This window comes from Ursus americanus, chromosome 5 (genome assembly GCF_024610735.1).
Source record: "Ursus americanus isolate L20-20 chromosome 5, mUrsAme1.1.p, whole genome shotgun sequence".
NCBI classification, from domain to species: Eukaryota; Metazoa; Chordata; class Mammalia; order Carnivora; family Ursidae; genus Ursus; species Ursus americanus.
In genome coordinates this window covers 42,210,240-42,222,554 of record NC_142131.1, presented here as the reverse complement: position 1 = coordinate 42,222,554, position 12,315 = coordinate 42,210,240, and the positions used below count along the sequence as shown (strand labels likewise).

Here is a 12,315-nt window from a genome sequence, read left to right as displayed (position 1 = left end):
AGTGTCTACATGGAAGAGTCAACTTATGGATAAATCTCTCAGTTCCTCAACTACTTTCCCACTGCAGCCCCCTCTTCCCTAGCAACTCCCACATCTTAAAAACATCTTAAATGACCCCCAATACTTAAATCTTAACTTCAAACATGTCCTCCAAATATAACTTCCTATCCTTTCAGCCTGTTTAGACACCTAATCTCACCTGTTTGCTACCATAGAGGCCTCTAAAGATCTTGAATTCTTTCTATATCTGTACCTTCTTATATTCACTGATTTCCTTATACAGCTTAGCTACCACAATTCATCACTTCTTTCACTCTCTTGCAAATACCCTCAATTCCATTTCCCTATGTTTCTTACACTGCATCCCCACTTTGCAATTTTGAATCAAACAGCTATTTGCCTTGGTGGTGCTTATACCTTGGATGCTCAGCACTATTAGAGAATATTCTAAACACTCACATGTTGGTTACAAGAAAAATTTATGGTAATGATTATCAATTGTACCTTCAATATGACCGACTGATCTAACCATGTTAAAGTTTTAGTTATCTAAATGCAAACACTGTTCCCTTTTGTCCCTAGACTGTGTCCCTACTGTTCTCCCTGCTGGGTACCATCTCCTTTTAGGTCTCAGCTAAATTGTCAGTTCCTCACAGGCCTGCATTAGTTTGCTCCCCCATGATATCCCATATGACACTGCATGTCCTCAGTCATATTTGTACTTTATATCTAACAAACAGGATCGTAGTTGCCTGTTTTCTTGTTTGATGCCCTACTGGTTCTAAACTCCATGAAGGAAAAGATCAGAACGGTCTTGTTGAGTCTTCCATCTTCAATTCATAGCTCGGTATGTAGCAAATAAGAGACACTATTTATTGGACAAATGCATAAGTGAATGCATAAGTACCTGACTAATACATGACTGTGTAGATGAATATATTCATAATATAATTTGCAGTTCTTTTATATTTACAAAATTTAACTCAATTCTGTAAAATGTGTGGGAAAGTAAGGCTTCAAGAAATAGTTAATTTGAATTAGATCATATTAGGTGTGTATATGCGTGTTTATTATGACATCTAGCATTAATGGCAATTTTTCTAGGAATCACACTGGAATAAGAGTCAGAACACCCTGAGACAGAATCCATCTGGAAATGCAAACAAAAGTCTTACCTTTCCCAGACCCCAACCTACCAACTTTAATTTAAAGGATGTTAATGCATTAAACCCAATACATTATACAGATAGATTACATAAATGACATCAAACAACTTACCAAAATGGCATATTACTTTAAATTCCACAGATTTGGAATAGCTGTAAAAATGCCTGGCTCTACCTACTTTCTTTCAAACAGATAGAAGATTCTAAACAAATGTGGTAAGTATGATAAATGACACTGAAGTTCCAAGTTGTTAGAAAAAATTCTAACCAACTAGCCAGCATTTTCTGCAAAACCAAACCAAACGAAAACAAACAACAACAACATTAGAAATATAGGAGATCACATATTTTTTCTATAGTTTCTTTTTCTATAGTTTCATGAAATCTCTTTGCCCTTTGTAGTGCTCATTGGGGGGGCAGGATTTTTATATTTTCATCCTTTCCTAAATTTCAGCTGAACACGTTTTTCTTGTTCTGCATTTATCAAAGTAATGCACTGTAGTCAATATTAAGTTTGAATCAGCATATACATTGTGCAATGTATACATAATAATTAAATGAAAGCCACTCAAGGTACTTTTGCCTACTTTTTTTTTTTTCATGAACACAATACTGTAAGTCAGAAAAACATGACTTTTAAAGAATTATAAACTCTCCCTAAACACTCCAGTGATGAATAACTTTGGGTTATATAAGAATGGTCAAGCAGGGGAGTGTTTATGAAAAACAAGCTATGTGAGGAGCTGACAATTATGATTCCTGGACAAAAATAAAGTGCCTTTATTCAGATCTGCACTTTGCAGGCTGTAGTATTGTGGTCTTCAATCAACTTTTAATAGCAAAATAAATGCTTCACTGGGCTCATTATTGGGAAATATGGGATTCCCAACCAACCTATACTATTACACAAAGTTGGCATAAGAAAGGTTTGGAAGCAGGGATCACATGCTCTGAGGTGGTAAATGCAAAGTCACCACTCTCTTTAGTGTTTTTAAGAACACAAGAGCCTGGTGACATAGAAACTTTGACTACAAGAGTAAACCCTCCCTTGGTACATGTTACTTTACTGACATACAGATATAGAGTAAAATACTGTGGTGTAGTAACAGTATATTTGCAGTATCCTTAATTAGAATACCAGAAAGAATGAAAAGGCATTACCATAGTCTGAAAAAGAAATTGGGGTTTGATAATTATCTTATTCCTTTGTAAAATTAGGGCATGACAAATATCGTAAAACATTCAGAAATTCTACGATGTAGGAGGAAAAACAGCCAGTGTTATTTAGCTGCTTATTTTGGGTTAGATCCAAGAATTGCTACTGATTCTGGAAAAAAAGATGTTGTTTTTCAAGATAATACATATTAAAGATACAGTGTTCCATCAGTCTGCGAGTCTAATTTTAATCTTGAAAATCACCAACTTCAAAGAAAAACTAAAATTATATTTAATTAAACAGACTAAATACTTTAGAAACAACAGGCTTGCGATGCTTTATGGGTATCCTGGGAAGTTTTGACAAACACTATACCAATAAATTCCATTTAAATAAGTCAAAGACAAAGGAATACAGTTTCTTTCTCACAGTATCTTCAAGATTGCTGGAAGTATTGCTTCCCAATTTCTTTGCAATCATTACTTTTAACACCAAATCCAGATCAAGAAAACTATATTTCTAAGAAATATTTCACAATCACAATTATGTGTGCTCAATTTTCAATTTGGAAAGTTTTGCCTATAAATCTTCCACATAACTTTCAACAAGAACTAACCTGATAAATCTCTCAAAAATTGAACACATACTTATATGAAGGTGCAAATCCTGTGGGTAAACACAACCCTTTGGCTTCATAAGTCCTTATATCCAAAATACTCCAAATTCGGAATGCCCACTGTTAATGCCTTTTTAAGACCAAATATCAAAGATATGGTATGTCTGCTTTAAGTTTCTGTTTTTCTTACTTTTACTTTGTTTGGATTTTGACTCAGTAACAAAATATACAAAATTACATTTTTTATGTTCTCTCTAATGTACTATGTGTACTCAAAAACACTAGATGATGGGTGGTTCATCAGAAAATCAATGTTTAACTGGCATCTGAGACCAGCTCCTCTGTGAATGGCACATAACTCATGGAAATATTTCTGAAAGATCCTTGTAAAATGAAACCTTATTTCCTTCCCCCTATGTTGGGGAGTTTATTTTCCAAGAGTGACCATTTCTTCAACTTCTTTTTCTCTTTCTCTCTCTCTTTCTGTCTTTCTTTGGAATGTGGTAATACAAATGTACACGCTATACTTCTCCAGACAGGTAACAGGACACTAGTAATAAGAAAGTGTTTCTAATATTCTCCACTCACCCATATCCCCACTTACACATCCATCCAGAGGTCTGTCAACATGTCACAAGGGGACAACTTGCTTTTTGGCTCTCATTTTACTATAACTGATGCAGTGAAACACAGCTAGAGAGCTTTAGCATTACCTCTCTTTACCAGCTCTCAGCTCCCTTAACTTTCTACCTGTGTGCAGGGAGCAATCTTCACATGTGTGGCAAACTAAACCTCCTCACAGCATCTGGGGCACATGGACCAGCCAGGGAAAGTAAGTCAGGATCAGAGGTGCTGCCAGAGAAAGCTCCTAATTCCTCTTGAGGACTCTGGCCACACAAATACGTAGAAGTCAGCAAGAGTTGTTACAGAGATGAAGAAAGGAAGAAGAAATAAAGAGGACCGCCACTCTCATCTCAAACATATTGAACAATACTTGAAACCAGGGTATGTCTGTGGACAAATACCAAGAGCAAAATACAGACTTACAGTTTTCTTATTGGAAACTACAAATTCAAAACAACAAACATGATCTGTTCTAACATTTTCCAAAAAAAGCGTAGCAGTAGGTGATGTTATTATATAAGAAGCTCTTACACTGCTAAGTATTTTATCCTCACGACAAACCTGTGAGGTAGGTACTCCCATTATTATTATTTTGCCCTTGAAAAATTAGAAACTTGGAGTAGTTAAGTAACTTTTCCAAGGACACAGTGTTAGTAAGTGGTGAGGCAGGATGCATATTCAACCTGACTGCATCTTAAACACTTACTACTCTGCTGCAGACCACCACAAACATACTATCATTTCATTCTTAACGTTTCTTTTTCTTCCCCCTTAATGCCTGGGTGTCCCATTTGCCAGCATTCAATAATTCAAGGGACAACTGTCCTTGTCTTTAAGTAAAACTGCCCTGCATGTTAAGTGTCATTCTTGTCACCTGCTTTCCCTTTATCAAGCTTTGTCCATTTCCCACTTTCATTTTCTTCTCCACCCTACACACTCATCTCTTTTCCCGTTTACTGTTTTTTCCCTTCACCTGCTTATTCTCCTTTCTCCTTTCCTCCTCCTTATTCCACTGTCATCTTGCTTATCCTCATTTCCTTGACAACTCACTGTTACACTTTTCACTACACACACACACTGACACACACACGTGCACACATTTCAGAGGTCCTTAATGTTACTGCCATTACAAGCAAACAGAAAATAAAAATGGAAGCCATGGTTTGAGAGAATATATTTATTTTACAATGCATGTATGTAACAAAGGACTTGGAATATATGTCTAAAATATATAAAGAGCCCCCAGAAGTCAATAAGTAAAAGAAAAATCGGATAAATTTTTAAATGGGCATAGCATAAAATAAGATATCCATATGTTCAATAAATATATTAGAAGGTAAACAATATCACTACTCATGGGTGTAATATAAATTGAAACCATAGTAAGATACCACTACACATTCACCAGAATGGATAAAATGAAAAAGACTGAGAATACCAAGTGTCGGTGAGGATGCAGAGCAGATGGAACTCCCACACATTGCTACTGGAAGGGTAAAATAGAACATCACTTCAGAAAATTGTTGGGTGGTAACAAGAAATAAACATATATTTACCTATGACTCAGAAATTCCACTCCTAAGAATATAACCAAGAGAAATAACTGTGTATGTCCACAAAAAGACTTATATACAAAAGTACATAGCAATATTATTCATAATAGCTCCATACAAGAAACATCTCAAATGGCCACCAATAAGAAAGCATGGATAAATAAATTCTGGTATATTCATACAGTGGAAGAGTGCACTACAATAAAAAAAGAACAAACCACTGATACATACACCAACATGGATAAACATAAAAAAATTTTTGAATGATAGAAGCCAAACACAAAGAGCACATACCATACAATCCCATTTATATGATATCTAAGAAAGGGCCAAACTAATCTTCAGTGATAGGAGTTAGGAAACTGCAAGGTTGCTACATGGTTGTATCAATATATATATAAATTTATCAAGATGTATACTTAAGATTTGCATATTTTACTGCCTGTAAATTGTCCCTTAGTAAAAATTTTTTAAAAAGTAAATGGAGAGAAAACTATTTAAGAGAAATATGAAAAGCTAAGACATTTCAAATTACTTCTTAACCAAGTTCACAGCATCTCAAGCCCATTAAAAGATGTCCCTCTTACTTCAGTGAGAGTATATATATAGCTATGAAGCCTGAGTGACCGTATCCCATATAGAAAGCTAACTGGTAGATACATTCAAGGTTTTCAGCATCTCAGATCTTACAATTCTGTTTTGTCATCCTTGAAAGTTTCTAAAGGTTGCTAAATCACAACGCACACAAGCTAACACCTCAGGCATATTCAAAGAAGTTGTTAAATGGCACACATTTGAACACATTCATATTGCCTGGTCAAAAAAACCCAAAGTAAAATTGTGGAACTGTTAATTTTAAGAAGCCCTCTTGAACTCAATTTCTTGACCCAGGCACTTCATGAGGAAGCTAATAGCACCGGGGGGGGGGGGGGGCTGGGGGTATACTCACCTTTAACAATGGGGTACTGAGACAACTAAGCTAACATAGTCTCAATTCCCCAATAGCCCTTTCTGTGAAGGAATCTGGGGTTTTGGTTAACTGAATGTAACCCCTAACTTTACCTTCTGCTTCCCCTCCAAAGCTTAGGTATTCCAGAAAAGCATACATCTGATTTTTTTTATTTCTCAAATACTCAATTCACAAATAACTTTTCCTTCAGAAGGTAACAACTATCCCTTCAGTACATTCCTAGTCTTTGTTCCTTGTTGGTCACTCTTGTCCATGAAATCCCCTGTATAGACAAGTTACCTTGGTTTTATTTCTCTCAAAGACAAATCCTTTCCTCCAAAATCCTGAGGATTTTATAAAGGTAAGCACAATTTCCCTTACACTTGATTCTTAGCTTCTTATTAAGAAGGAAGCAAACTTTGAACCAACAGAAGTACTACCACACAGATAATTCTGAACCTCTAAGTTTTTTGGCACTTAAGGACTATTTGTTTTTTTAGTAACACATTCAAATTTAATTAAATGAATCTGACTTTTACCTTAGATTTTTAATTATACACATTGTCAACTACACAGAGATACATTAGATATACTGCATCATTTTCTTTTAATAGCAGATGATATAACATGAGGTTTGAATAAGAAATCATGGTTAGCTACCAATTTTTTTGAGATGCCAAAGTTAATTGAATGTATCACAGGCTTAACTTAGTTTATTTCAATTTTAATTATAAATATAATGTCTTCTTACTCAAATGTAGAAAAAGCAAGACCATGATTCTAAGATAAACCTGCTGTGCAGAAAAGAGTTAACATCAGGTCTGTGACTATTGCCTTTAGAAAGCTTGTTAGGAAGGTTGGCCCTTGAAACTTGGATTTCCCTGGATGGGAATCCCTTGGATTCCCTGAATGGTAAAAGTGGTTCACTATGCCTAAATCAGTTCTGCCAAAAAATGTGGTTTGTGCTGAATGACTGCTTTCCTTCTGGTAATCTGAAATTTAGTCACATACTAGCTACACGGTGCCTAAGTGACCAGCTCCAGGTATGGGCACTGAGTCAATTTTTTATTTTGCGGGGTTTTTTTTCTTTATTGTGCTAAGAACATTTAGCACGAGATCTACCCAGTGACAAATTTTTAAGCGTGCAACACAGTACTGTTCTCTATAGGCATAATGTTGTACGGCAGATCTCTAGAGCTGATTCATTTTGCATAGTAAAACTATATACTCGTTGAATAGCAATTTCCCATTTCCCCTACCCCAGATCCTCGCAAGCCCCCTTCTACTGTGTCTATGAGTTGCACTATTTTAGATTCCTCATATAAGCACAGAGCCTTTTGTGGGTTTCTCTGGTAGAAAGCTTCTCTGGTGACATATTTCACATGTGCTGTCACAGCTCATTTCTAGAAGAATTAAGCGCATCCCATCTGACTCCACTGGAACTGGATGGAGACTCTGGAAGCTTGTGTCTGGTTTCCTCTAGATTTTGCCCTATGTGTCTTTTTCTTTGCTGATTTTGCTTTTGTATTCTTTTGCTCTAATAAATCTTAGCCATGAATATGACTATATCCTGAGTTCTGGAAGCTCATCTAGCAAACCATGGAAACTAGGGGTGGTCTTGGTGACCCCTGACAACCCTGATATCTGGGAATCCTGCCCTCTACACCGATGAACAGTAGTGGTGTTAGTCCCAATGAAAGGGGAAATCAGGTTTTTGAGATAATATTTTTCAAAGAATGTTCGGGTCAAGCTGCCATATAAAATTCCCAACTGCTTTAGTGTGTTTGGTGAATAGGTGTACACTCTTCTTTATATACATGGTTCATCAAAAACCAAAACCAATATGAAAAACAACTAAACAAATATTTCCTCTTTCCATTGCTTCAAAGAAAGAATTTGCTATATTCTTATTTACCTAGTAGTAATTTCTTTTTAACTTTTAATAACACAGGCCCTTTGAACTGGTCTGTAACAATTCAAACAACTAAATTCAGTATCTTAGAGGACAGTTATTGGCAAAATTTCTCCTGATCACAACTTTTCTAACAACTTTTAAGAAAATCCAGAAGTACTGTACCTTCTCTAGCCATGCCTTAAATTTGGCAGAGAATGGGGAAGAATCGCATTTGCCACATAACAAATTGCTTTGTTCTTGTAACGTTAGCAAACACTCTAGAGTCTTTCCAAGTATGGGCCACTGGCTTCCTCCTTTCTTTTCTATTCAAGCTTCTTAAAAATGCAGCCGAACAAAAGAGCAAATAAGGGATATACCCATTATCCATACTTTCTCTCACAATGTTTTACCTAGTGACATTGGTCTTAAAGAGTAAAACCATTAGTTCTCATTTGTTAAGAATTTTTTATTCAATCACATATAACCAATATTAGTTTTCTAAGTCCAAGTCCCCTTTCCTAGATACTTATGATAATTTACCAATACCTTTTCAACTCCTCTGTGTAAAATGGTTTGACTACAACAGATTCCCCTGCAGGGATAGAGGCATTACCTGAGGAAAAATCACCCTTCTTTCTTTTGGCTCTAGAAACTCCATTTTTCTCCCACTCAAATCAAGCAATGAGCCACAAAATCTCGAAAGACAAAAGATAACAATCACCATGCAAAATACAAAATAGGAAAATGTCACCCAAAGGCACTCACCCACTGGAGTCTGCAGAAGTGATAGCAATCAGAGGTAGAATCTTCAGGGGAAGGCTGGTCGGTCTTGGAATGTTCTCTGATTCACTTTTCAAGTCTGCTTGTTCCAACTGTCTGAAGGCAAGAGGGGGAAGCTGAACATTGCGGCAAGAAAGTCTCCGTACAAGATAGGGTTCCATTCCTCGGAAAGGGTCTTCCTCTTCATTACTGGAATGCAGTGTTTCCTCAGAGGCCTAAGGCAAGAGTTGAAGAAAGTACAGTTGTCAATAAAAGTCCCAGCATTGATCAATACATGATGCTCTATACTTCTGGAAAAGGAAATTAAGGGAAAAATATACATGAAAAATGCTAACTATGAAGCAACAACACTAACAGAACAATATTTGGTGACAAGATTAGAATAACTGAAATCTAGATTTATTTTTAAAACAGTAAATTTGTTCACCAGTATATTTAGATATGGCTCAGTTGTTACAGTTAACTGACATCTCCAATAATTTTAGAATTTATGAGATATGTGTATGAATTCTATAAAATCAAGGTCAAGTCAAAATATTTTTCTACCTTCTATAAAACAACTTATAGAAAATTCATATATATATAGAGAGAGATAGATAGATAGATATCTATATATATATATCTTGACATATGACATACCTATACCTACATGCCTATGAAGAGTGAGAGAGAAAATGAGTCCTATTCTGTTTCTCCATACTTAGGACCATATTTGTAACACATTTTCAGATGGTAAGAATGATGACTTGGATGAATATTCTTTGCAAACTTTTATAGTAAGACTTTGTGAGGGGAATTTAAAAAAATGACATGAAAAGAAAAGAGGCACACCCAGTAGAATTATGTTAAAATCATAGTTGAATTTTGCAAATTAGTTCTATATCATCCACATGCAAAGGCAAATCAAGTCTAGAATAAAGTAGTAAATTTAATACTTTGATGCTAGTTGGAAAAAACATACTGTTACACGAGCAATTGTTATTTCCCTGGGGTTGGAAAGTCTACTCTAACAATGTTTATTATATTCATGTCCTCAGAATGACAGAGTCATGAAATGTTACCAGGTAACATGCTGGGTTTTAGTCTTTGTGTTGCCACTTAGTTGTGTTCTTAGAGTGCTGCTTCATCTCCGAGTTTTCTGTTTCTTTATTGGAAACAATAAACTGCATTGCTCATTACCTGTAATGTGATAATCATAAATAACAATTTTGTTTCCTTCTGAGTTTTACAGGTAAAGAAACTAGTCCAGGGAGGCAATGTACTTTTCCCAAAATTAGCCTGTCCATTTTAAGTTAAAAACTGACTTTGGGGAGTCCATACCTAGCTTAGAATTTCTATTGTAATCCTTATTATACTACTATCTCTTGACAAGTAAGGTTGGTTCTCCATTTGAACATTTAGGATAATAATTTTTACCTCTCCAGGTTATTGTCTGGAACAGAGATATGAAGTATTTAAAACACCAATATCTGGCACAGTTTGTAACCAACAAAATGGCAGCTACTATTATTATAATCTAGGTTAATTTCCCTTATATTTTCACAGCACTATACCGCACTATTCCACATAGAAAATTTGTCTTTTTCTGGTTTATATCTTGAAAAATGTAAAAGGATATGCAGTGGTGTACTCTATTCAGTCTTTCATTTTATTATCTAATTTAACGGGTAAAAAGAATAAAAGAAGGGCACCAAAAAGGTAAAGAAGATGTCTAAGCTAAAGTCCAAGTTCATTTATTTCAAATCCTAGATATGAAGATCCAGATTCTGAAAATCTATGCTCTGAGGAATCTTCTTGATTTGTAAAACATTAACAATAATAGCTTCAAAAAGGAGCCAATCCTGACATTTGCAACAACATGGATGGACCTTGAGAGCATTACTCTAAGTTAAAAAAGTCAGAAAAAATAAAATCTGTATGATCTCACTTATATGTAGTATCTAAGAGAAAAAAAAACCTCACAGAAAAAAGAGATCCAATTTGTGATTACCAGAAGCAGGGGTACAGGGAGGGGAAATTGAAAGAAAGTGGTCAAAAGGAACAAACTTCCCATTATAAGATAAATATATATACTAGGGATATAATGCACCATATGATAACTTCGGTTAACACTGCTGTGTGATATACATTGTGATATATATATATATATATATATATATATATATATATATATATATATATATGTTGTTATATATATATATAAGTTGTTAAGAGAGTAAATCCTTAGAGTTCTCATCATGAGGAAAATTTTTTTTTCTTTTTCCATTCAGTATCTATTTGAGATGATGACTATTAACTAAACTTACTGTGATAATGATTTTACATTTGTAAGTCAAATCACAGTGCTGTTACACCTTAAACTTACATAGTGCTCTATGTCAATTACATCTCAACAAATCTGGAAGAAATTTTAATATTAATAATGATTAATATTTGTTGAGTCCTTATTAAATGGTGCTATGTTTTACACTGACCAACTTGCAAATTTACTGAAATCCTCTGAGTTAGGTGCTGTTACTTTTCCCATTTTACACAAAGAGGAACAGAAACCTATAAAACAGCATGCTTTCATCACACAACCCCATGGTTGGTAGGGTAACCCTTCCAGTTTGCTTGGGACTTTCTGATCTTAGCACTGAAAGTTCCACGTCTGGGGAAATCACCCAGATCCTAACTAGGATGGCTGATTACCCTTCAGGTCAAGATCTAAAACCAAATCTCTTTTATTAAAGGTGTAGCTAATAACAACTGTGTTTATAGTTAGTGCTGTATTATATACGTCTAACAAGTATGGTACGACAGGGTACAGATTACTAGAAGAGAACATGTACTAACTGACTAAAACTTAGTAAGCTTCACATTTTCATTAAAATAACAACAACAACAACAACAACACCACAATAACAACAGAACTGAGATCAGGACAGCCTTACATAAACACTGAAAATTAATGATAATCCTTGTTGATTAAGTCGGGAGACAGAGCTTCTAGGATAATTACTTTTGTGGTGTTTAGAGGCCATTGAACCTTTCTGGGCTTTAGTTTCTTTAGACATAAAATTGAGAGGCTGTACAAAATGAACCTTAAGACCACTTTCAGTTTTGAATACTTGGATTTTATAATAGCCAATGTCAAAATCAACATGTAGAGAGATGGCAAATACAGCAAATAAAAAGAAAAGGTAATAGTTGTAAACTCTTGGTCTTTAGATGGAGAAAGTGAGCCTCTGTGTGTTTGTGAAGTTCTCTGTCTTCATCTCAGGACATAAGTGCAAACTGAACCCACATTCTGGGATTGCTAACAGGTCATAATTTGCCTTACACATTTCTCAAGAGCAGTTAATGACTGAAGTGTACAGATACCCTTCTTCAGGATGAACATGGAAAAGAACAAAGGATGAGTCTAGCAGAGCTGAACACTGAATGTAACTGGCCAAAGCTAATATATTTTTGTAAATGCTGAGCTGCCCACTCTGATAATAGCATTGCTACTGCAAAAATGCTTTATATAACCCAGGCTATCTGATGAAAGACTCAATGTTTGTGACATTCTCTTTTAGATAAAACCAACTTGAGA

General features: G+C 35.2%; 1 protein-coding gene across 6 annotated transcripts in view; it reads right to left on the bottom strand.

Annotated features, from left to right (window-relative positions):
* The window catches only part of PDE4D (phosphodiesterase 4D), a 1,386,129-nt gene that overhangs the window by 913,399 nt on the left and 460,415 nt on the right, over positions 1–12,315 (bottom strand). For 5 of the 6 annotated variants that reach the window (XM_087861883.1, XM_087861884.1, XM_045795040.2 and 2 more), the window contains one exon: positions 8,724–8,953. In XM_087861883.1, coding sequence (XP_087718009.1) covers positions 8,724–8,953 — 230 coding nt within the window. Of the gene's footprint in view, positions 1–8,723; positions 8,954–12,315 lie in introns of those variants that run through there. The other variant, XM_087861889.1, reaches the window with a different exon arrangement.